At 39.6% G+C, this 27,551-nt stretch overlaps 1 protein-coding gene across 7 annotated transcripts in view; it reads right to left on the bottom strand.

The window, feature by feature from the left end:
- Positions 1-27,551, bottom strand: part of CNOT2 (CCR4-NOT transcription complex subunit 2) — a 54,998-nt gene that overhangs the window by 20,969 nt on the left and 6,478 nt on the right. For 3 of the 7 annotated variants that reach the window (XM_080972021.1, XM_080972020.1, XM_080972018.1), the window contains exon 2: positions 757-879. In XM_080972021.1, the coding sequence (XP_080828147.1) occupies positions 757-867 (111 nt within the window). In that variant the 5' untranslated portion in view covers positions 868-879. The other 4 variants (XM_080972015.1, XM_080972016.1, XM_080972017.1 and 1 more) reach the window with 3 other exon arrangements.

Raw genomic sequence — 27,551 nt, forward strand, 5'->3', positions numbered from 1 at the left:
TTGGAGTGATCCCTAGTTTGCATTTAGTGCAAAAGAGCCACTGGACTATGAATAGGTGCATTATAAAAGCTTTCAGGAATGACTGGAGGCAAAATGGGGCCTCCATATTTACAGGCAGCAGAGCAATAAACTTCATATTCTGAATAACTGGAGATGATTATTTCCTTCATGTCCTGTGTGATAGCTTCACAAGGCACTCAGGCACAAGAACAACCTACCCATTTTATAGTTCCTAGTTAGCTGAAGGGCATGCATTGCCACAGATCTGTGTGGCACAAACGTGGAGCTTGCAAACACTCAAGTACCATGTGTGCACCTAAATATGATATCAAATATTTTCCAGTTGTTTATTCAAGAGATTTTGCCTACTGTGCCTGCTTTTGTTGTGTTTTCTTTCATATTACTATTTTATTGTGAATTTTAATCTGCAAAAGCTCCCTTGAGTAAATACATACATATTGGAAAGTTAGAGCAAAAATGCTTACATAAATAAATAAGGTGGTGCCTGGAAATCTGATTATAGCACTAAATATGTTAAATGCTAGCCACGAATGCCAATTTTTCCAGTTAATGGTTAGATCTACACTTGAGGACTTGAGTTTTCCAATCTATCGCAAGTGTGAACACTTATGCACATTTTGTGCAGCATGTATGGTAATTCAAGCTAATTAACTCTGGTATCCCTGATTACAAAATCATGTATTTTTAACCAGTTTTAAAAATGGAAAAAATAAGTTAGTGTTAATAAAAACTTACATCTTTTTCTGATCGATGTGGGAACATCGAAGGCTGGCCGTAGTACATGTTTTCATCGTGGTAGTCACTGTCGACTCCCTCTACAAACTTCTTTCTTGAAGCACCAAACATGCTGTTTGTCACCTACATTATAAGAATATGGCATTAATCTCTGGAACAAAAGTAAAGCAATTCCTGAATTTAACGATGCTTAAAAACACACATACATACTCCAGTTCTAACAATTTGCTAAACTATGGTTTACTGTAATACTCCTCTACCACAGGCAAGAGGAAGCATTTGCTTCTATTTGTTTGTTGAAAACCAAAGTTACTCATTATATTTGAATCTCTCATTTGGGGAATGAACCAAACTTAAACCAGGATTTGTTTCCCTAAACCACAGTTAAAGTTAACCACAGTTCTGGTTTTGGCTAAAATGATCACCAGTTAGCTGAAAACAGAAACGAAAGTTTCCAATCTTCTTGTGGCTGTGACAAAGAAGGAAGCAGGAAACACAGAAGCCATAGTTTAGTGTTACATCTGAACCAAATCATGCTCATTTTTATGTAGCACCTCCAGCTCCACAAAACAAAATGTGCTAAACCCAGCACTATGTATAGCTTCTCTCAAACCAAAATTCTACAGTCCAGTTCCCTAGCTATTGATGGTTAACAGTTTGATCTATACATGCCTACTCAGAAGTTGAATGGGAGTTACTCTCAAGTGGATACAGGACTACAGTCTACACCACTCATTTGTATACACTACTATTAAATAAACAATTGCCTTGTGTTCCTAAAAATGCACAAATTACTTTACTACTTGTATGCCCTCACAATAATACCATGAAGTAGGCAACTATTATACCTACTTTGTTAATGGGCAGTGGAAGCTGAGAAATGCGTACAGTACAAATCTCTGCTTAGTCGTAACATTCTTAATTTTTTACCAACAGGGCTGTGTGTTTGGAGTACTGTAGCAATGAAGGGCTCAGACAGCAATAAAACAAAGTCATATATGATGATGTCCTCCTTAGGCCAGCTTCTTTTATATCCAGCCACTAATGTTCAGTGAAAGTTATTGCGCGCACTCTCTCTCTCTCTCTCTCTCTCGCACCCTTTACAGACTGAAAGCAATTTTCGTACTTTAGGAACACAGACTGTATTATTTATATTTTGGTATATATGTTTGGTATATTAAAAGAACAGTTTAGTCAGACAATAATTCGAAATTGAAGTTACTTTATATCTTTTTTGTTACAAATTGAGCTACAAACTGCTGAACTGTAAGGAACCTGAGCTATAAGGAACCTCTGGTTTCGCTAGTTTATGAGGAGCAGGCAAAAACCGATAAAAACAGAAGAAACAAAACAACATTAGTAAAACAAAGAAAATTATTATGTATCCTACAGTACTTCACAGTGTCAAGCAGACATAAAACACTTATTTCCATAAAAACAGTTGAGAAAGAGGGGGGACTAGGCAAGAAAGATTCAATAAATATACCGTACAGGTAATTTAAGTACACTTTCAGCTCTTTTTTGTTGCCCTGTACTATGCTCCAGTCCTTTGAGGCCTAGTCAAGGACAGAAACAGATGCACCAACTATGCCAACAAAAGGAAGCCCACAAGCAAAGAAGGCACTGAAACCTTCCTCCTCCTGTGACAATGGCAGTGCCCCTAGAGGCACAAATGCATCTTGCTCTTAAGGTTGATAGTAGTAGTCTCTGTTTACAACTCAGGGCTTGTTTGTCCTCAGTGCACAGGAGCTGCAATGATCTGACACTGTACATAGTCTTACAGAAAGCCTTTGTGTTACATAGTTTTTAGAAATCATTTCAGGGGAGTAAATATATGAACACCTTGGCTTAAACATTTTCCCCCCATCATTCTAAAAGAAAATATTCCATAATCCATTTTTTTCCTGAAAACAAACAAGAAAGCCTTTTTTGGGGTGAGTAGGATGGAATCCACAGCTCCCCCTTCACTCCTCTAATTTTTATTTCACACAAAAGTAAATTCCAGGTTTTCCCAATACACTTAGGTAGCGCTCTCACTTCACAATTGGCTCACAAATCACCTACAAAATGGAATGCAGTATTTAACAGGCTAAGGGGATTATCTCCTCTTTTACTCTAGCTGAGCAAAGTGATGATGAGCTGAGAAATTGTTGGTGGCAGCTGCTGCTCCTAGCAAGGGTGAAGAAGAGTAGAGTCAACCAAGGTAATCTTGCATGCAGTGAAGCCAGAAAGACTGTTCTTTGCCAACTTACTCCCTTCTCATTATAACACTACCCTACCCTACTATTACTACCATTGCATTGTCCTCACTAAAAAAAGAAGGCGGCAGAATTGCTTTGTAGTTATCAATACTTGCACTTAAAGTTACAAACTGCCAGCAGAAAGACATAAATCAGTAACCATAGCAGATTTAAGTTTGATCCTGTTCCTCAGAAGTTTGTGCTGTACCTTTGGTGCAGGAAGGAAGGAGGCCCAAGCAAGCCTCACCTGCAATATACTGCCAGGTGGAGGCACCATCTTGCTCTGGCCCTCAAACCGGTTCTGGGCAACGTATCGATACATCACCCAGGCCTGGATAGCTCAGTTGGTTAGAGTGTGGTGCTAATAATGCCAAGACTGCAGGTTTGATTCCCATATGGGGCAGCTGCATAGTCCCGCATTGCAAGGGGTTGGACTAAGATGATCCTCAGGGTCCTTTCCAACTCTATGATCCGATAATGCCAAGGTTGCCTAGTAAACATAAGGAACTTTCATGGAATGTTTCCCCATTTGCACATCAACTATAGAGACAATGATAATCCACCCATCTCCTGAGCGGAGTTGCCATATTTAGCCAAAGGAAAATATATCGTGTTTTTCTCTCTATAAGACGCACCAGACCATAAGACGCACCTAGTTTTTGGAGGAGGAAATCAAGAAAAATAATATTCTGAATCCCAGAAGCCAGAACAGCAAGAGGGGTCTCTGCTTTTGCTGCGCAGCGATCCCTCTTGCTGTTCTGGCTTCTGGGACAGCTGCGCAGCTTGCATTTGCTCCATAAGATGCACACACATTTCCCCTTACTTTTTAGAAGGGAAAAAGTGCGTCTTATAGAGCAAAAAGTATGGTAATTTCCTCCTTTTTGGAGCAGGGAGTGGAGCAATAATAGCATTGTCATTTCACACATATTACGCTAATGCTTGCTCTCTTTGAAGAATCTTCCATTAGGCACGATTTTTACCTTCCTAGCCTCAGTCTCAAAGATCAAAGTACTTTCTTCCTCCAGTGATAATTAGTTCTAGCCTCCCAGTTTTCCCATACTGTATTCTTCTATGGCTGTTTTTAAAGGATTTAAATTGTAATATTTTCTTAAATTCAAACTATAAATCTTTACTCATTCCACCAAAACTAAGAAATTGTAGTAATTCCTCACCCATACTCCATCTACTGATGGCTACTTCTTAGAAAGCACAGCTTTTGAAATAGGTATTATTAGCAATAACTTATACTGGAGTCTACTCACAAGTATAAACGAGATATATGAACCTACTTCTGGAATTCTTGGAAAAACTAGGTCTGTCCCACAAGCCAGTGTGGTTTAGGCACTCTCATCATTTTTATTTTCATCAGGAGAATTGCCTCCATGTGCACTCCCACAAGGGAAGAAAGAGTGAAACCTGAAGCATCTCTAAGTGGCAAGGGAAAACATTAACTTGAGTACCCTTCCCCAGCCAAGACAAGGGATTTGCATTGCCAAGTATAGGCATACTTATAGCCACATGGCTGTGGTAACAGCAGCTAAGAGAAAGATGTTGTCATAATGGGGTAGTTAGTATATGATCTGTTCAACAGTAGTTTACATCTTGTCTGAGAAGTAATAAAAGGGCAGAACAGATTTTGTAAGAATAACAAGCTCTTTAAGGGAAGGCAAAAATCATATTCAGATTTTAGATATCTAGTGTTTAAGGTTACAAACTGTAAGACTCCTCTTTGAAGATATTTAATTCAAATCATGTCTGATTAATTATAGATTGGAGCTGGGAGGGCGGGAGGGAATTCTGTACATTTCCTCCAAACATCTTAACATTTGCTTCTGACACCAAACAATTTGGCATTCTTGCTCTCCCTCAAGTTTGCTCAGGGTACTGTCCTTAGTACATGATGCAGACTCTTAGGAATTTGAAATATTTTTCCTCCGAGGGAGAGTCTTCTCATCAAACTTTGCTCTCTTATACTTATAAAAGGGAGGTCTACCACCTACAACTCTCTGAAGACATTTCCCTGAATAACTCTTTAATCAAAGATTTTAGGACATAGCTTTAAAATATTCCAATAGTGGTGGCATACGGTGCACCACTTCCGAAAGAGATCAAAGGAGACATGCAGGTACATATGGAAGCGATTTCCCTCAAGTATGCAGAACTCATGAGGTTTTGAACTTGCTGGGATTCAATGCAGCTCTGTGGCAATCATTCCAGCACAACAAGCTTTTCAACTTGCCAGATGGAACATCTCTCTCCCCCCCCCACCCCCCCGTTCCCATATTGTCCTTCTGGTTCTCCCAGCCCCACCAGAGCCCAATTTGGGTGATACACAGGGGACAGGGAAGGGAGAAATCCCTGCTGCACTAGCAAATGTCTTCAATGAATCCTGCTCTAAGTCTTCAATCCTATGCATGCTTATCAGGAAGTAAGCAAGCACAGTGGGATTTACTCCTGTGTAAACAATACATAGGACTGTTAAGGTCAAGAGGGTTCTTAAGGCTGAACAGGTTTTCCATCACAATATGTTAGCACAAATACCAGACAGTTATCCTAATCTCAAAAAAAGGAACACATGTGCATCAATCAGGGCTTCGTGTGGAAAGCCCCTTCCAAAAATCTTAAAATCCAGCTGTTCAACTGCTTGGCTGGAACAGGATGGAAAAGCAAGGAACTGAAAAAAATTGCCTACTCCTACTTCCAAACAGCTGAGCAGTGCTTTTCCCTGAAGAGTTATGTGCATGCAGTCTCAAATGTTGGATCAGTGAGAGGAACTGAATAAACACTTTAATATTAAGGTTCAAATAAATACATTGAATAAACATACCTTTTAACAAATGGCCCAATGGGCACTCAAGGTGGCTTCAAAAATGCCAATGGCAAAACCACTAAAATAATGTACAAAAATGTACACAGGGTACACTTCAGTTATGACTAACTAAAACGGTAATTCAACCACAACAAAGTGTAACCAACTCAGTTTAAAAGCAGCAATTTGACTTATTAGAACTATAATATTGGAAGCAAACTTCCCATTTGGGCATTTCCCCCGTCCCAAGTATTCCAAAATGTTTTCACAAGAAAAACACTCATCTTACAAACCCTCCACAATACTGAATTGCCATTATATGCAAAGTTCAACAAAAAATAAATTAAAATAAAAGATTGCAAAATTGCCTACAAACATTCAGGTTACTTTTCCATCCTGGACTGTATCAAATATTTATCAGTGAAAAACTTTATTTATTATCTGTTTACAAACATTACTAGAAAATCTTTCCTAGAAAACCTAACACACACTAAGAAAATATCTACCTACCTAAAAACTGTACTTTTGCCCATTAACTTTTTTGTGTCTGTTGAAGCAAGCAAGCTTTGATGGACACTTCCTGTAAATGAAGTAGATTAAGTTATTAGAAAAGTTGAGGGAATCAACAACTTTAGCAAACACAATAGGTTTTATTTCACTATAAAATGAAAAATTATATTATAAAGTTAAAGGCTAATTTATATGTTACTTACAGAACTGAAAGGATCTTCAAAAGCATTGACCTTGCCATTATGAAATGTGGTACAACATAAACAATATATGAATTCTTTAACGGCAAGGTATTATTGCCAATGTAAATTAATGTTTTACAGGATTAAAAAAGGGCTATCAAAAATTAGCTGCAAGTCTTCTACTTATATGCTCCTTATTTACTTACTGGGAACATACCAAATACATTGACCAGGTTAAGGGTCCACCGAGTCCAGAACACTGTCTCCAACAGTATCCAACCAAGTGCCAATACAAATCTCAAGCATGGACATGGATGGAGGTGGTATTCTGGGTTTGTTTTTGTTTTTTAGTGTGCCAGATAGTAACCAAAACAACAACCACCCAGCCACTGAAATATTGCCTGTTAATATGGGCATCAGTGTTAGCAACTGAGATATGAAAGCTAGGAACTAAATGGCACCTTAAACCTAGGTTATAGGTGCCACAGAGGATTGTCTAGGCACACTTTTTTATAACAAGAATACAAAGTCGAAAATGAATAAACTGCAGCCTGCTCCTCATAAACTGGTAAAATCACATAGTCTAGTCCTCATCTGAAGGCTGCAAAAAAAAAAGGGAAAAAAAGCCATACTTCCCCTGCCCGCCCCCCTAATATTCTTATGAGGGTCCCTTCTCCAGTCTTCAGGATGGCTGGCAGTGGGGAGGCAGAAAAAGGTTCCTTCCAGCAGTGGCAGTTTTAATCTGAAATCTTAGGTGCAGTACTGTGTCCAGAGCTCAGAAGCTGCTCGCATTAATGAAATTCCCTGTTGCAAAATGCGCCTAGGACAATGAATTTGTCTCATCTTAGTATGTTCAGCAGTGTAAGTTAGAAATAGAATTAATGGGAGGAGCAGAGAAAGACTGGGGAAACGAAGAAAACGTGAGACGAAGTGGAATATACAAGAAACCAAGAAAGGAGAGGAAGGGAAGTCCGTCAATGATTGTATTTTTTAATGTAACATATTGTGTAATATGTAATTCTTTTTTCCTTTTTTTATTACTTTTGGGGGGGTTTTCTTCTGCTGAAATGAATCAGAAACGCAGTAATAATAATAAATGTCTAATCTCCTTTTAAAGCCATCCAAGTGGTCACCATCACTACCTCCCATGGAAGCAAATTCCATGGCATAGTTTAACTATGCACTGTGTGGAGTAGTACTTTCTTTTGTCTCCTTCACACAGCACATAAATAAACAGTGGAACTCATTCCCACAGTAGTCACTTCTGTTTATAAATCAACTAAAAGGCACACAGATACTGTCAAATTGCTTTTTGTCAACTGGAAAGTATTACGTTGATATAGATGTAAATGTTACTGAAACACATTAAAATGTTATGCAGTATAAGTTTCCCACTGGTTGTTTTTTCCTTTACCTCCCTAAATTTTGAAGACTATGGATGCAGAAGAGTGTTCCATGACCGCTTGTTTGCCTTACGAGCTTCTCCTCGATAGGGCCAGTCCATAAGAATAAAATATTAAGGTGAAATGTACTCTTAATGCAACAATTCAAGGGAATTACTACTTTCTCTAGCACATGAAAAGAACTCTGACTCAGTACAGTTGCTAAAGGGCTGAGCCTTCCTTTATGATAAGCAAGTGACCCAGATTCACTTCCTTTAATCTGTCCTTCTCTAACAGCATACAGAGGGCAAAACACATCATAGTCAGCCCAGGAATATGGATCTTAACAGCATACAGAGAGCAGCCACAAACAATGTGTAAAATCTAACTGAAAAAAGGGCATGCTTTGATGCTATGCCTGCATCTTCACTTAGACGTATGCCCCCTTAAATTCAAAGGGCCTTATTCTCTGTTAAGTGCTCATAGGGATTGAGGCCTCAATAGCAGTTACTTTATACACTAAAGTGTATGAGCTTTAAATTAAAAAAGTTGTTAAACTGCAGTCTTTCATTTCAAGCCGCTTGTGCAGAACTGGTCAAGGGTGCTAAAGGAGTTTCATCAATGTAGCTATCCTTAAAGGCCAAGAGCAGCTCCATCCTCAATCCCCTTCTTCTTGCAATACAGTCATACCTCGGGTTGAAGTAGCTTCAGGGTAAGTATTTTTGGGTTGCGTGCTGCGGCAACCTGGAAGTAACGGAGCGCGTTACTTCTGGGTTTCGCTGCTCACGCATGTGCAGATGGTCAAAATGAAGCATGCGTAGATGCGGTGAATTGCGACCTGGGCACGCGCAGACGCAGGTTGCGTTCGCTTCTGGATGCTTCTGGAACAGCTCCCGTTCGCATCCAGAGGTACCACTGTATACATACATATGATGCATGGTGGGGCTCCCTCAGCTGTAACAGCAGGAGTTTGCTTAAAGCAGCAGCTCCATATATAGCCCCAGTCCAATACTACAAAAATAAGAAATACAAAAGGGGGCGGGGGGAGAATTCAAACCATCTCTTACATTTAAGAATTCTTTGTTCTTTCTGTGGCTACTGCAGAGACAAAAACTGCCATTCATTATATGGCTTCCTTAACCCCACTGTTTAAGGACAGGAAACGAGAAGTGGGACTGTTCACTAATTTAGCAGCACCTGCATGTCCAAGGGGAAGGAGAAAGAGTGAGACATTGGCACCGCATGGATTTGACCCCACATTGATTTTTTCCCACCATACCCATGCGGGAGGTAACTGCTGGGAATGATGGGCTATGAAAGTCAGAGCAGCCAGCTACAGAAAGAATGACAAGCAAAACATGGATTGCAAACTACAGATTGTGCCCAAGCCAGATAAAAACTAATGAAATAAGGAAACAAAAGACTTGACTCCATTACAGTTTAATGACTGCATTTTCAATTAATTAGAAACTTTTATTATTGAAGACTGTTTTTATGTTGTAAATGGCCTTTTAAGACCGTATACTGAGATAAAGAATAAATTACAGAGAAATATTACAGTAACTCAAGTTTATTTTAAAAACCTCTCCTTAGCTTGATAGTACATCTCTCAAAAAAGTCAAAAGGTACACAAACCACAGTACAAAATACAGCAAAGCTATAATGTTACGTAAGTTCTGTTCTATCATTGCTTATTTTCTCTAATGAGTTCTGGTAACTATTAAAACTGAGCCACCTACACAACAGACACAGCGGTTCCATCACTTATTTCTGATCATTTTCCCACACCCAGGAATTATAGATGGTGTATATTTGCATTTATAAACACAGAATATGCAAAAATGGGGATATTAAAATATAGCAAAACAAGTATTAGAAACTGAGATATGAAAACTAGGAGCTAAATCGCACCTTAAACAGAGGTTATGGGCCAACAATGGAATGTCTAGTCTCGCTTTTTCATAACAAGAATACACAGCTGAAAATGAATGAACTGCAGCTAGAATATTATGTTCATTTTCCACATAGTCTAGTCCTGCCCCTGCCCACTCCCCTAATATTCCTAACAGGATCTCTTCTCCAGTCTTCAAAGAGTAGCAGCTGGAAATGGGAAGGCAGAAAAAGGTCCTCCTTTCCTTCCACTCTGCAGTTTTAATCTGAAATCTTAGGTGCAGTACTGTACCCAGAGCTCAGAAGCTGCTCGCACTAATGAAATTCCCTATCGCAAAGTGCACCTAGAACAATGGGAGTTTCGAACACTGAGCAAAACACTGCCGAGCATGGCTACCTAGGAAATTTTTATTCTGAAACCCAGGAATTTGAAAGATTTTAATCTCAGTGCAGGGCTCAAATAAGAAAGTGAAATATTTTCCCAACCCTGAAAATACAAAACTGAGCAATATGAAGATACAATTCAGAGTTCAATGACAACATCTTTTCCTATCTCTCTGGATAGGATAACTCTAGATATCTCATGTCCCCCATCCACCAGGAACTAAAGAATCTCTATTCAAGACCATAGCCTTCTCTCAGCAAAATTACCTATGTGATCTAACATTAGCATTTGTTTTTGTGAACCAACTGTCTTTTAAATTGCTCCCTACTGGATCCAGCATCCTGCATCCCATTTCCCACAGTTGCCAAGCAGATGCTTTTGGCAAACTCCCAAGCAGGACATAAAGACCACAGTCCTCTCAATTAACACAGAAGAATGCACTAATGGATGGGGTTAGGATGATAAGGCACCATTTTTAGCCAGCTAGGAAAAGCCTGGCCCATGAGCTTACATAGCTCCAACTCTCGTCTCTCTCTACTTCCATGCAGGCAGGGGTGAAAGAGTTAAAACTAGTATGGACATGCCACATACAGAAATGAAGCACTGCTTAACACAAGAAGATGCCTGAAGTCTTTCACATATAACTAAACACATACAATTTTTGTACACAACATCGGGCTTTGTTTAGAAAAGTTGTTGAGCTTTGTTGAGCCCCCACTCAGAGGCTTTTAAGCTGCTTCTTTTTTTTGAATGAAAATCACCCAAAAAAAATCAACACTTCCAATATAGACTGCCATACACCAGGGTTTTTAATCGGCCATAGGAAATTCTGCCTGGACGAATTTCAATGGACTGGCTGTTTTCGACGGACGGATCCCAGATATGTCCAGGAAATTCCGGACGTATGGCAGCCCTATGTGGCTTATACTGCACAAAGGAAAGCAGGGGCACACTGCCATGCTCCACCCCCTCCAGCGGATCACTTTCCCCCTTCCAAGAGTAGAGGACACTCCTTGTTTCAGAACGTGACCACCCAACTCATGGAGGGCTGAAAACAATAAAAAAGTGATGCACTGGAGTGGGATGGAGTTTGGCAGCATGCCCCTCCTCTTCGTTGCACAATGACAAAAGCCTGAAATACACGGTGTTTGCAGAAATCTATGCAACTTGTTCACGTACAAACCCCTTAAAAAAAAAAAGTATTTAGACCCAGAATACAATATGGCAAAATATTCTATGCTAGAGATGGTATTTGAATGTGTTATTTTGCAAACTTTTTATTATGTTAGGCTGCATCAAGTGGAAGTGGAAGGATCAGACAATTATTTCATTTATTTGAAAATGAACTTTTCACACCCAGGTAACTTTTCTGAACTGGCTTTTCACATCCAAGATGGCAACAAGAGGAAATCAATTACATTCCAGAGGAAGGCATTTACTCCTACCTGGGCAGGTTAGAATATGCGAACCAAATCAAGTAAATGAAATAAAGAAAGGAGTAATATTTACTCAACTCACATGCAGCACATATGAAAAACAATATTCAATATTTTTATTTTTTAATTTTCCACCCTGAGATGACCCAAGGTGGTTTAAGTATGTTGCAAAGTCATTGGTTACAATAGGTGATCCGTGAGAAAGAATTTTAACACGGATTTCTGAACAGCTTTTGGAATAGCTAAACTCATTTGAAAAGCTGCCTATGTGGCTAGAATCAGCAAGCAAGCTTAAAATAATCAGCCTAGAAGGAGTATTTGTGGCTTGCCATTGCCTTTGCTGTCAGCTTGCCACTTGGGGGCCAATGGGAAGACAAACTAGAGAAAATTGTATTGTTATTCTAACACAATTAATAATGTAATGTAATATAGCAATCCCAATAGAACATTAGGACATCAAAAGATGTTAAATTATAAAAAGGGGTGGATGGGAAACTGCTTTCCGGACTTCTCTCCCATTACTACAAAATCTGGATGAATCAATTTGTGCTGATACTAAATTAAATACAAATAATATAGCAGATTTCAGAATAAACATTTTAACTGATGCTGCAGCAAAGTTATGAAACAATTTCTACTATGGCTCCCTACACCAATAAAAGAAATGAAGTGAAGTGCAACTAACATTCAATTCAAATTCTGATGAAAACAGAATTTTAGGACTGCCACTTAATAGAACAGTCTGCATCAACAACAATTTTGTCTGGTTCATTAACAAGAGATATTCTTTCCTTGTTAAACATGCCAAAGATTCATCCTAACACTGCTTTTTAAATTCATTTTTTGCATGAATGTCTTATCATATGTACATTCCCCAAAGAGAGAAACCTACAGAAGACTCTTAAGGTGGAAGCCTCCTACACTTTAAACAAGCCTCTCACTGCCTTTGATGGTCTTCAAAACACAGCACAAAGTGAGTTCTTCACTTACCGTACCTTTGCAGGCAGACACACCTGCAAATCCCAGTGCAAGTTCAGAAGTGGACCTGAGATCTCCTCAAAGTCATCTGTGAATGCCAGAGGATGTGGGCTGGGGCTGGAGCAACACGTTACTTATGGCCCCCTTCACTTTTTTTCCTAAACTAAAAAAACCCAAATGCTGTAGCTCTTTCCTTAGAGGCTAGTTGTTCCCCACACACACCCTAATAATTCTGGTGGCCCTTTTCTGCACCTTTTCTAGCTCTATAATATTCTTTTCAAGATGCAGCAACTAGACCTGTTTACAGTATTCCAGCTGTGGTTGCACGATATATTTTTATAAAGGAATTGCAATATTGCCAGTTTTATTTTCCACCCCTTTCCTAATGATCCTCAGCCACAGACTTTGTCTTTTCACAAATGCTGAAAAAGAGGGCCAACTGTTTCCTTGAGCTATCTATGACAACACCAGGATCCCTTTCCTTGTAAGTGAAGGCCCCATCACTTACACTTTACACTTATTTGACTGAACCACAATTACCATTTAAATACCAATTCATCCAGTTTGGAGTGAACCTTTTGGAATGCCTTGAAATCCCTTTTATTTTATCACCCCAAATGACTTGGTGTCACCAGCAAACTTGTCTACCTCCCTGCTCACCTCCAGGTAATTTATGAACAAGTTAAAGAACAGGGATCCTAATACAAATCCTTGAGGACATCACTTTTTACATCTCTCCATTGTGAGAAATGTCCATTTCTCCTTCCTCTCTGCTTGCTGTTCTTTAGCCATTTGTCAATTCATAAAGAGGCCTGTTAAAATAATTTTCACCCCACTTTATATATTGTATTAATCGCACGTAGATCATTTATATATAAGATCAAACCAAGGATGCATATACAGAAAGGATCCAGGCATTTCCACGAAAAGGCACATTCACTATAGAGTACCAATATTCAAAAGAAATACTGTTAACTCAGTAATGTGTTCACTGAACACCTGGCGTTTCTACCAGTGGCTTCTCAAATTACAATTAAACAAGCTATATTGTGTCAGTTCTTTTTGACTACAACATAATGGGTCACAGAAGGTACAGTAGACATCTGAGGAAATAGATGTGGCAATAGATTCAATGAAACAGTGTCACCTTTCCTTCCACCTCTCTCTCCACTGAGATATATTAATAAAAGTATGAGATTTCTATTAATAAGGCCACAAAAGTTGCTGGCCTTCAAAAAAGGTCTGCCAGCTCTCAGCAGGCTGAGAACTCTGTCCTGCAGCCTAATCCATTTTAATGCCGGGCACAGAGGAGGGGACTTCTCTCCTCCAACTCACTACTTTCTGAGCTGAGCATGATGGAGGGACCAGGCACTTCTTCCCTCCTCCACCAATCTGCTCACTCAGCTGAATGGATTCCTGGTTACCTATGGCTTCCAAGTTAGTGATTAAAGACAAGTCTGAGCTAGTGGACTGCAAAGATATAAAGCAAAACAAGCTCTAGGAGGGATTCTCTCTAAAATAAATGAAAAGGGAGCATTGAATGCTAGCAAGCAATGCATTCTGAGCTACGATGGAACCCTATGTTATGGGGGACAGAAATCACATTTCAGTGGTACCTCGGGTTACATATGCTTCAGGTTACATACGCTTCAGGTTACAGACTCCGCTAACCCAGAAATAGTGCTTCAGGTTAAGAATTTTGCTTCAGGATGAGAACAGAAAACGTGCTCCGGCGGTGCAGTAGCAGCAGGAGGCCCCATTATTAGCTAAAGTGGTGCTTCAGGTTAAGAACAGTTTCAGGTTAAGTACGGACCTCCGGAACGAATTAAGTACTTAACCCGAGGTACCACTGTATTAACCAGTCAGGAAAATAGTTCATCTGGTTAGTACAGATGTTGGTTGATGACAGACACCTCCATCTTCAGCTTTCTTAAGGTCAGCAGAAAAGCTTATTTATTGCATTTATCTCCTACCTATTGCTCTAAGGACATTGTTCACACACACCCTCATCAGTTAATGCCTACGACGACCCTGCAAGGCAGGTGAAGAGGTTGCGATCAACTCCAAGGTCACCTTTTGAGCTTCATGACTGAGTGGGGATTTGAACTCTGATCTCCCAGGTCCTAGTCCAACACTCTAACCACTAAACCACCCTGGCTTCCTACTGTCCTTCTGCTATGGGGCAGTTCTATAAATTGAATCGGTAAATCAATATGGGGAAAGCAAAATGTACCTTAGAGAAGGATCTGAAATCTTTTCCTTGAAGCTTGGATATATTTTATTCTGGAAGTTGTCAACTGCTGTGAGATTTAAAATATGAAGCAGCATAGAAATAAAAATGAAAATAAATTCTATTGGGGGGGAATGGTGCCTAGACATTCCATGATGGCGACAGTAACTGAGGTTTAAGCTGGCATTTGGCGATTAGCTTACACATCTGAGTTTCTAAGACTGATAGAAACATGAGATGGCTGCCCATCCAGCCCAGTATTGTCTATGCCTGGTTTTAGGCAGGAGTCTTTAGTAGCCCTACTTGGAGAAGCTGGGGATTGAATCTGTGTCATTCTGCATGCAAACCTGTTGCTCTCCCATTGAACCCTGCCCAAAGTTCAAAGAAATCAGCATCTGAAGACACACTTAAATCCTGGTTTCCCTGAACAAACCAGTTAGAATTAATTGTCGCTTGCAAAGTTCAGACATAATGGGAAGCTGCAGGTTATTTGAAACAGAAAGTGGAAGCTCTTTATCTCTACGCTCACATGCAAAGGAAGGGAGATGGGAAGGAAGAGAACCTGAGGCTTACCATAGTTTATTCTCATAATCCAAAATCATTGCTTACTATTGTATGAACTATTTGGTAAACCTCACTGATAAGCAATTGCCCTCCACATGTTTGCTTTTCCAAAGATACTCAATAAAGCTACTTACTTGGCATAGTTTTTATATCTCTTAAGATACTTTTTTCTTGCTTTAAAGCATGTTTACCTTACTCTTCTGCTGAAAAGGCTCCTTGAGGGGCCCACATAAGATCAAACCAAAAAGCAAGGTGGCCCCTGCCTGCAGACTCACAATAATTCTAAAATATGTGACACAAAAGGAAAAAGTGATGAGGAGGAAAGAAGAAAAACAAGCTAACTCAGGTACAAATAGTTTTTCATAGTTCTTCTAATGACCAGCTGAAATCGGAGTTCAGGGAGAGAAGTTAATGGAGTGCCTCTCCTTTCCATCACTTCCTCTAATGCAAGCAGATTTGTCCTCATCAATGATAACACTGTCTATGTTCATGTAAACAGTTACTTCAGCCTAAAGAATGAACTGTAGAGTTTAATATTAACTTCAAAATTGTTCACTTAGAAAAGATGGGCAATAATAAGTCCTTAACTTTTGTCCCAAGGATGAGTGATTACTCAATAGTAAGCCTAGCTGTGTTAAGTGGGACGTGCTTTCAGATAGTGGGACCAGATTCCAGCATCAGTTATGCTACTGTGAACAATATCTCAGATTTTAGCAGGATAGTTGATCCAGTAGAAGTTTTCATTGATGGAAAGGAGGTGATTTCACTTCCCTATGCAGCACCCTTTGTTCTCTAAATCAGCTCCAGAGGCTTGGATGACTTTTTCAAACAGTGTGATAGGTTAACAGCTTTCAGAAAATGGACTTATATACCCTCAGCTATACACAGAACCACAGAATAGAATTATAAATTGTAGAGTTGGAAGGGCCATAAGGGTCATGTACACCCACACCCACCCTGCAATGCAGGAATCATGAAATACAGTACTTTCTTGGAAGTTTTTTTGTTCTTTAATGTCAATATAACTCTTGCAATTCTATTTCGGAAGTTAAGCTATGGTTAAATTATCACCTATATGCACTTTTTACAGAAATGCAGTGAGTTACTTGGAAGTACTTCTTATCTGTGTTAACTGCAACCAAAAAACAAGCAAGTGTCACTTCAAGCTGCGTAATGCTGCCATGCAATTTTAACCCTTCAACACTTTTATTTTTTAATGGTAACAATCTGATATTGGGGTCCAAAGATCCCATTAAAGTTCTAGCTACAAATAAAGGTTATAACTGATTTCATTATGAGAGTGTTAATGCTTACGTCCAGAAAAGGCCAACTAGGAGTAGGATTAGTCCCAAAGGGCAGAAGAGGGGGAACTTTTTCGGCCCAAGTGCCTTCACAGCAACCTTCTGAGAGTCACATGCAAGTGGCAGGCGGAGCCAGGGGCAAAAGTGGACAGAGCAATAAAAGTAAAAATTACCTCCGTACAGTAAGTTAGTTTCTATATACGCTCACATACACTTCTCTGTCCTCCATCCAGGCAAACAACAGGCAGTAACAAGAGTTCAAGGAAGAATTCCAACTAGGCAAAAACATTCAAGGGGTGTGTGAAGCATGGCTGTTGAGAGATGTGCATGGGAAGTGAGGGTCTGTTTCTTAGGGAAGAGTTCCAAGCACAGGGAGGCCTGAGATTCAACATCACTGCCCTAGGCAAAATTTACTCCTGGAGTTCAACAGACTCCTGCAATGCTTTGTATTGGGGTTTCTTTGTTTTCTGATACAGGACTGTACAGATCTAATTCCTTCCACCACCACCCTCCAGTACCTGTTAAGTGGTATTACCAAAAAAGAAGAAGAAGAAGAAGAATTTATTATACAGATGGAATGCTGTTGTTTTCTCTATCCTATTTTGAGAAGTTGATGGGAATAGAACAGACCCCAGTTACTTCTGGCATTTAAGAGCTTCCCTTTCCCATTCGTTTCAAAAGCAGTAAAGCAACTTAGTAAGTTAAATGTAAATTATAAGAAATTATAAATGGCGGTGGGAGGTGAAACACCACAGGACAATTGGTCCCACAATTGTGAAGAGAACGTGGAATATATGATGCTTCATGTTTGCTCAAAAGTATTTCCAAAAGCCACTGGAGTGCACAACAACACCAGTAAAGTAGCAAGGGTTCATAACAACCCTCACTAAGGTAAGAGGTTTAGGAGTTATTTATCATTGTAATTAACAATAATTTTGTTCTTTGCTTTTCTTACTGTTAAAATTTAATTAAAAATTGTTAATAAAAAGTAGAACTTATTTGTCATAATCTGGCACACACTTAACTCAAACTTGTCTTATCAGTGGAACTTAATGAGTGTAGCAGTGCTATTTGAAAGCCATTTTAAAATACGTATTTTTGAAAGATTAATTATAATTAAATTATTTTGTAGTTTTCAAGTTTAAGTCACTGCCTACAATTATAACACTAGTTTACCTTCAGATATTTCAAAGTGTTTTCAAGAGTTTTGGGTATTTTCCTTAGAAATCTTAACAATCATGAAACATTGCAGCTAAACAATATGTGCACTTATGACAATTAAAGTAAAATGGGGTTTCAAAAACATGCAACTGTTTTAAACTGATGGGGCTAACTGATTCCATTTTGAATAGATGTCTGGAACAAGACAATGGAAAAAATAGAAATGTCCCTACTGTCCACACAACAAAGAATTAAAATGTAATTTACTTTCCTAATAAAGTAAATAGAAGACAGCAATACAGAAAATTCAACCTAGGAGAAATTCTTCTCCAAGCCATCCTGTCAACAGGAGTTTTGCAGAAGCTAATTACCAGTAATTAATCTTTGTCTCTTAACATTTAGAAATAAGGGAAATCCTTGCCAATAGTAAACAGAAGACAACTTTTTAAAAATAACATTTTATTTGATGTCTATCTCAAGTTATGGACTCTTTTACAAATTTGTGTGTATTTTTAATAAACAAAACTATAAGCATACGTTTTAGAAAGATAACTTTCCAATAAAGCTAGACCTTTCAAAAAGAAAGCCAACTTCAATATACGTACCTAAATTTATCAGCACTTCCAGTAAAAAATCTACTTCTGTGTTTTTAAGTGGTTACCTCCCAGTTTCATTTTCTATAATCTCATGGACATTCGAGTGCCGCCTCATTCTCATCCAAACCAATTTTCTGGAGAGCCAACTTTTAACCTCCAAACTAACCAAACTTTTTTTAAAAAAACAAAAACATTAGTGCTGATACCCAAGTGCAGCAGGATTAATATCTTATGAATTTCTCTTGTTGTCAGATATTCTGTTAGTATCTAAGCTCCTTACTTCCTCCTAGATGAATGAGAACAGAACAGTATCACTATAATGGGGAAAAGTATGAAGGACTTCAGAAAGCAAGACATACATGCAGACATTATCTTAGATTCCAAAGAATATATAGAAACTATATTTGTGATATTCCATGAAGCAGTTCTACATTTTTCTATTTTTCTATTCTATTCTATACAGTTCTATTTTTTATATATATTTTAAAAAGTTCGTGTCATTTCAGCGATCTACACAATAGCCCGGTACTCACTGTTGTACTTCTAGCTAGCTTTTGAGACAACTGCAATATAGAGAGAATACCTGAAGAGCCAAAGGTTTCTTAAAATTTTGTTCTGAAGATGGAACCTCCTTATCTATTTCAACTTTTAAAATTTAACCTTAAAGCAGTTTGCCTCTTTTTAGCAGTGCAAACAGCTGAAACAGAAATGTCAAAGAGTGGAAAGATGTTGAACAGAAGCACGGGAAGAAAATCAGCTTCCATGCTGAAAAGCAATGATCTGGCACAAAAGACCAGGAAGTCAGTTGCATGAACTCTGTAAGACCATCCTCTCTCTTCCTGCAGTGTGGTTGGGAGCAGACTTCTTACAACATTGTTTTGAAAACAATAACAACAGGAGTGGTTTTAACATACAGTTGTGACACAAGACCATCTATTCCACTCCACCCTAGGCATCCTCAACTTTGGAGACTAGAATGTGGCTCAGGAATAAATTTTTAATGGATGAAGAAAGGGCAAGCAGGAAAATTAAATTTACTTTATTGACACATTCTAAAAAGAAGCAGCATTCTCATGAGTTTGGCATTGTCTGCTTTGATTGTAGCTTTGGTGCTCTACTATTGCTAAATTATAAAATAAAAATGCATTACAAGGGTTCAACAACCGGGTGAGAGCTCCTACATTAGAATAATTACAAACCTGAGTAAGTTTCATGTTGGTACTCTCTAAGTTTTAGAGGGTCTCAGCCTGGTGTTGGACAGACTGGGGGTGCTGTGGTCTATCAAGCCTCCTGTTGCCCAAATGTACCCGACAAAGCTGGCCAAAACTGTATCTCGCATGGTGTTGGAGGACTTGGAGTATCCATGCAGAAACTGATGTTAGGCCTGCTCAGCACTTTATAGTCTTCATGACAACTATGGGGCTGTCTCAGTCATTAGTCCAACAAAATGAGCAGTGCACACCCTCAATGTAGTCTTTACTCCAAGTGATGAGCAGTGAAACAAAGTTGTGACAGGGTGCAATGCAGTTCCTTGTCCTGGTTGGATGATTACCTGGTGAAGATTAGACTAATTACTGCTATTCCCTCACAAGGCCATGGGCCTTTTTGAATGGTCTATCCTCAGGAATTGATGGAATATGAGGAGTTCCTGAATCTGAACTGGGGATCTTTCAGAAGAGAAAGCTGATAATCTTGTCAATGCCCCAGTTTCACTATGAAATAGTGAGCTGAAATGAGTGATTGACATGATCACTACTAAGTGTCCTTACTGCCGTTGTGGAGCCCCAGTGGTTCTTTTGTATTCTGAAGAGCTTCGTACCATGAAGCAAACTAGATGAAGACTAAAGCGCAAATGCTGCAAGTCTGACTCTGAAGCAGACTGAAGGCTTGTCAGTGGGCATAATCTTGTCTACCATGGTGCAGTACAGGCTGCAAAGAAGGCTCATATCACAGCTTGGATTGCTTCTTCTAATAGCAAGCTGGCAAAATTATTTCAGTCTGGAGGTTACTGACTCCCACTCTAGGGATGGAACTTTGGTGCATTCAAGGACCTGCTGTGACCAACTGGCTACACAATTTGAGGATAGGGTTGCTTGACTTCTGAGTGACCTTGACTCTTCAATTATTGTAGTTCCAGATGAAGTATCCAAAACCAGAGTTGGTGCTGTGCTGTGGATCGGTTTCAGCCTGTACAGGCAACTGATGTGGACAAAGTGGGGGCAGTAATACATCCAACCATATGCCCTCCTAACCCTGTCCCCAACTGGCTTATTAAAGCTAAGGCTTGACTGCTTAGCTCCAAAGCACAGTTAACACTTCCCATGGTGCAGCCTCTCCTTTAAAGACCCCAGCTCTGGACCCCTTGGACTGGAATAATTACAGTGGCACCTCGAGTTACAAATGCCTCAGGTTACAAACGCTTCAGGTTACAAACTCCACTAACCTGGAAGAGTTACCTTGAGTTGAGAACTTTGCCCCAGGATGAGAACAGAAATCATGTGCCGGCGGTGCAGCAGCAGCAAGAGGCTCCATTAGCGAAAGCATGCCTCTAGTTAAGAACAGTTTCAGGTTAAGAACGGACCTCCAGAATGAATTAAGTTTGTAACTAGAGGTACCACTGTACTAAATATCTCTTCTTGGGGGACGTGGCAGACAGGATTGTAGTGGGACAGCTGCAGGCATTGTTGGATGACACAGATTCTTTAGATCAGTTCCAATCTGGGTTCAGGCCAAGCCTGAACTGAGTCTGTCTTGGTCGCCCTGATAGATTACCTTTCCAGAGAGTGGAACAAGGGGAATGTGACCTTACTCCTGCTTCTTGAGCTCTCTGAGGATTTTGGTACCATAGACCATAGTATCTTCCCAGACTGGTTCTATGGAATGGGAACTGGAAGAACTGAATTGTCATTGTTCCTGTCCAACCTTCAGGACAGAGTCCAAAGAACAGAGCTAAAAGAGTACTTTTGGGGGCCTCAAGCAGTTACACTATGACACTACTCTAATCCCAGTGCTACTTAATATTTACCTGATGCCACTGGGAGCAGTCTTTAAAAGAATTTTGAGGCAGGGTGACATCATACACTGATGACACTCAGCTCCATTTCTCCATAACACCTGAATCAACAAAGCTAGGCAGGCCCTGGACCAATGCCTGGTGAAGTGGTGGGATGGATAAAGCAAGCTGAAATTGAATCTTGGCAAGACTGAGGCACTGTGGGTGAGTGGCTCCTATGTCCAGAAAATTAGTCCTAGATGGGTTTACTCTTCCCCTGCAGGAGAAAGAACATAGCTTGAGTGTTCTTTGGATCCAGCTTTGTCACAAGAAATCCAGCTAGCCTTGATGGCTGTAAGCACCTTTTACCAGCTGCAAATGGTGCAACAGCTACAACAATTCCTGGAATGGGAGACCTTGACTACAATAGTTCAGGCATTGGTACTTCATCATTAGATTACTGCAATGTACTATATGTAGGGCTTCCCTGTGGCAACACTCACAGTTTGGAACCAGTGTTAGAAAGTGAGATATAAAAGCTAGGAGCCAAATTGCTAGAAAAATAAGCCATATTCAAGTTACTGATGTGGGTGATTTCCACATTATCATGATGTGGTTAAATGCTTCTTCGTGAGCAATGTGGACTCATGGAACTAGAATGGTGTGTTCAACCTGGAGTAGAATCAGAAGGTTTAGCAAACCTTGCAGCAGAAGGCTGACACTATGACTGTTCTATGCAACTCCATAAGCTGTCCCTTAAAGGCACTGGACTTAAAAGGAAGCAGCTGTAAATGTTATCAAGACTAGGAATAGAAGAGGAATGGATTCCAAGGCAGACTCACTTGATCAATCTGGGATGATCATAACAGTACATGTAGTTTAGCCTCATTTATCTTATATACAATCAACTACCAAACGCTTTCAATGTAACTGTAGGGGAAGACATAAAAGTGATCTTGAGCTGTAAACATGAGAGGGGAGATGCTCAGGTGGTGTTGCATACATTTCTTGCTGGTGGTGCAGTCAATATCAAATCAAATGATACAAACACACTCATAATGATGGTCTATGCTCTCACTTAAACCGTCAAAAGGCAGATTGGTTCAAGCAGATATTCAACAGGTTCATCAGCATAAGGAAGATCATGCACAAAATTTGAATTCCAGCCTCTCTCAAACATGTTCTAACAAGTACTGCAAACACACGCTACTTTACAGAGCCTCAAAACAAGTTCTCTTCAGGAAAGTTCTTAGGATTGATATGCTCGACCTATTTTCAACTCTTGGAAATAACAAAATCTTGAATTCTGATACAGAAAGGGATGCTACAACTTTCATCCAACCCATGGTCCACTCTGGAAAGAAGATAACTGTAGACAGTCATGTAAGGCTCTGCAATCAGTTTGCCACCAAAACAACTCAGATCATCTGAATCCTTATGGCCGAAGTCTTCAACTTTTTTCAAACCCAGGCTCCGCCTTTACCCTGACATCCATCTGAGGATCCATTTCTTAATTTCTTTATCATTTGTAGTAGTGCTGCTGTTGTAAAAGGTAAAAGTAGTGCTGCTGTTGTAACCTACCTTTGATCAGACTATGTCCAGCAATGAGTCCCAACCCACCAGCTGAATACTACATGTCTAAACTGTCTGATCAAAGGAGTAATTTTTGCTGCATATGATTTGTGCCGTCTGAAACAAAACAAAAAGAAAATGTGTACAGTCCACCATTTGTACAGTCCACTGGCCCACTGATAAACTCTTCCAGACTAGTTTTCATGGTAAAAAAAACCCTGTAAGCTACTATTTTATACAGGCAGAACAAATAACCTAGCAGTACAGCCCTTAGGTAAAGGTAAAGGTACCCCTGCCCGTACGGGCCAGTCGTGTCCGACTCTAGGGTTGTGCGCCCATCTCACTTAAGAGGCTGGGGGCCAGCGCTGTCCGGAGACACTTCCGGGTCACGTGGCCAGCGTGACGAAGCTGCTCTGGCGAGCCAGCACCAGCGCAGCACATGGAAACGCCGTTTAGCTTCCCGCTATAACGTGGTACCTATTTATCTACTTGCACTTAGGGGTGCTTTCGAACTGCTAGGTGGGCAGGAGCTGGGACCGAAAGACGGGAGCTCACCCCGCCGCAGGGATTCGAACCGCCGACCATGCGATCGGCAAGTCCTAGGCACTGAGGTTTTACCCACAGCGCCACCCGCGTCCCTAGTCCATTGTAAAGCCCTTAGTCCATTGTAAAGATTAGGGACACAAAGAATGAAATAACCCAGTATATCTATACACTACTTCTCAATGCTTGTTTCCTTTCCTCTTTATTCTGCATATGTATTTTCTTGGCTGAAAAATGGTACAATTGTACAAAAGCAGGTAAATTTTAGTTTTAATTCTATAAAAGCACCCTCTCACACCACATGGGAAGAGAAGCTAAGGAATGTGGTAGATTGCAAAGACCAAACCACTTTAAGTTATTGGGGTAAGGAGTAATGAGTAATACAGTGGTTCTTATATTTTGCACTATTTTCAATACAGCATACGAACAACTGTTGTACAAACTGCTCCAATAACTTATTTCCAGGTAAACACTCTGCTCATAAAATTTAAACTAAAAAGTTTAGCATCTCCCAAAGGTATATGTACTAGATGGTATTTTTTTCTTTGACACAATCCGCCCAAAAAATTCAGTGGGAATGTGGCCAGCTTCACCTTTAAAGTGTGCCTGTTCCAACTAGAGTTGTAGCTAAGTTTCTTCTGGTACTTCAAGAACATGAAATATATTGGGTGATATCCACTGCTAGTCATACTCAGAACTGACTCACCAAAAATAAATCCTACTGATTTCAGTGGAACTCCTGAGCATTCTAGTTTGGTATCACCTATTACGTATAACAGCTGATAAAAGTGGTTAAGTATGGTAAATTTGTGAAAATATAACTTGCCTTTGTTTTATTGAAACAACAACTACCCAAAGATGAAGATGTAAGTTGTTACAACCCCTGGTACATATATATATATTTGACAATTAGGAAACTAAAAAAGAAAAGATAATAGAAAAGATCAACATTGTAACAAACAAAAAGTATGTTATGTTATCTGAGCTTAGAAGCATTTTCACACATAAACATAAAAAAAATAATTTCTGGAGAAAAGGCTCAAAGATATAAACACCACCACAATGTAATTAAGAAGTTGCAATAAATTTGAATATCAAATACACTTTATAATTCTATCCACTGTTACTTCACATAGCAAGCATCAACGTAACTGAGTAAATGATGATTAATTCTATTCCAATCCCAGTAAATATATTTTTTCTTAAAACAACAGTATAACTTCTTCTATTTCTCTAAACAGTATTTGTGTATGAAAGACCAATTGCTTCCTATTCTGAATTTTTACGGCAAGCCTCAAGGTCTTCAGAAAATGGAAGGTTTGAATGAAATGAAAGCGGCTTCTCAACTCTTTTCACTATTTATGAATCTAGTCTAGTCCAACGCTCTGCAATGCAGGAATCTCATCTAAAGCATCCATCACAGATGGCCATCCAAACTCTGCTTTAAAACCTCCACCTTCCAAGGGGCTCCCAATCCACTGTCAAGCAGCTCTTACTGTCAGAAGGTTCTTTTTGATGCTTAGTCTGAATCTCCTCTCTTGTAACTTCTTGTCAACATCCTTCTTAAATTCTGGTGGCCAAAACTGGACACAGCACTACAGGTGTGGGCTGGCCAAGGCAGAATACAGCAAGACCATTACTTCTCTTGAACAGGCAGGACACTAGACTTCTGTTGGTACAGCCTAGACTAGCATTAGCTTTTTTTGCTGCTGCATCACACTCACGTTTAGCTCTTGGCCTAACTAAAATTCCTCAATCCTTTTCACATGTACTACTGGCAAGCCAAGTTTCCCCCATCTTATATTTGTACAGCTGGTTCTTCCTGCCTAAGTGTAGAACCATGCATTTATCCCTACTGAAATTCATTTTGTTAGTTTTGGTCCAGTTCTCCAATCTATTAAGGTCATCTTGAATCCTTGATTATGTATTCTACACCCTCCCAGAATGGTGTCTTCTGCAAATTTGCTGAGCATCCCCTCAATTCCTTCATCCAAGTAATTTATAAAGATGTTGAACAATGGGCCCAGGACAGAACCCTGAAGTACCCCACTTTTCACTTTTATCCAGGATGACACGAAACCATTAGTGAGCACTCTTTGGGTATGGTCAGTCAACCAGCTACCAATCCATCTAACAGTAACTTTGTCCAGCCCCCATTTTACCAGCTTCTCTGCAAGAATATCATGGAGGACTCTGTCAAAAGTCTTACTGAAAGAAAGATACACTACATCTACAACATTACCCTGGTCCTTCAAGCTTGTAACTCTTTCCAAAAAGAGAATTGAGATTTGCCTGTCATGACTTGTTTCTGAGAAACCCATCCTTGCGTCTTAGTAATCACAACTTTTCTAAGTGCTCATAGACCATTTAATTATCTGTTCTAGGACCTTGCCTAGTGCAGATGTCAAACTGACCAGTCAGTAGTTACATAGGTCTACTTTTTCCCCCTTTATGGAGATGCAGACAACATTTGCCTGCCTCCAATCTGCAGGGACCACACCTGTCTCCAAGAATTCTCAACGATTAGACAGGCTCTGAGATTACATCCACAAGCTCCTTTAGTACCCTTGGATACAGCTCATCACGTCCTGGAGATTTGAATTCATTTAAAGTAGTTAGGTGTTCCCTTACCACCTCTTTTCCTATATTGGGTTGATGCTCTCTCCTTGCATCATTTATTATGTTATCACCAGGTTGGGCACTACTTTCCTTTTAAGTGAAGACAAAGGTAAAGTACATGTTGAGTAGTTCCACCTTCTCTCTGCCACCGAAGAGCATTTCTCCATGCAGAAGACCTAATACATACTTTCTTTCTTTCTTTCTTTCTTTCTTTCTTTCTTTCTTTCTTTCGCTTTTTCAAACATGGTTGAAGAAAGCTTAAAAATTTATTTTTAACCTCTCTTGAAGGCCTGAGCTAATTTCTGAGCTTTGGTCTGCTTGACCTTCTCCCGGCATTTGTTGGCTGCTCATGTATATTCTTACTTTGTGATTTCCCCTTTCTTCCATTTCTTATACATGCCGTTGTTACATCTCAGCTCATCTGTAGCCACACTAGTTTCTTTAGATGCCTCCAACTTTCCTTTCTTGTTGGAACTGTCTGCATTTGGGCCTTCAATATATCTCCTTTAAGTAACTCCCATTCCTCTTGGACTCCCTTCTCTTCGAATATTTCTGACCATGGGATCTCACCCAGAAGTTACTTAAGCATTTTGAAATCTGCCTTCTTAAAGTCCAGGGTGCATGTCCAACTACACTCAGCTTTCCCTTGCCTCTATCATGAAACCCAAGAGGACATGATCACTTCCTCTCAAGGTTCCCAGTACTTCCACTTTGTCAACCAGTTCCTCCATTAGGTTCAAGACACATGATCCCCTTGTTGCTTCTTCAAGCTTCTGGGAAATGAAATTGTCAGCGAAGAAAGTGAGGAATTTGTTGGACTTTACATTCTTGGCTGAGATTGAGTTCCAACAGATTTCAGGGTAGCTGAAGTATCCCATGATTACTTTATCTCTCCTTTTTGAATGTTCGGTAATGTGCTCTAGGAAGGCAATGTTCATATTTTAAGTTCCAATATCATCTTTATACTATTATTCTAGGAAGATGAAAGTGTTTTCATATCAGATTGATTTCATTAATGAAATCCAAATACACATTCCTAATTAATTTATTTCAAATAAGAACAAATATATTTCAAATCCTAATGGGCTTGAACAGTGTTAGAAAGTGGGATAGAAAAGCTAGGAGTCAAATGGCTTTTGGGACCTAGGTTGTGGGAGTCAAAACAGAATGTCTAGTCACCATGGGGGGGGGGTGTCGGCAACCCTATTTATTTTGATAAGCATGAACTAATACGCAATTCACGTAAGTGACACATTGTTAATATCAGTTTTTAGCAGAAATTATTAATACATGTTTAATTTGGTGTTTACAATAAAAATATTGATACCATACTTCATTTTTTCCAAACACTCTACTCTTTATTGTTAAACGCTTTGACATATTGTCTAACCTTAACATATACTTT

The sequence above is a fragment of the Podarcis pityusensis genome (genome assembly GCF_964106645.2).
Source record: "Podarcis pityusensis genome assembly, chromosome: 10".
In the NCBI taxonomy this organism is placed as follows: Eukaryota; Metazoa; Chordata; class Lepidosauria; order Squamata; family Lacertidae; genus Podarcis; species Podarcis pityusensis.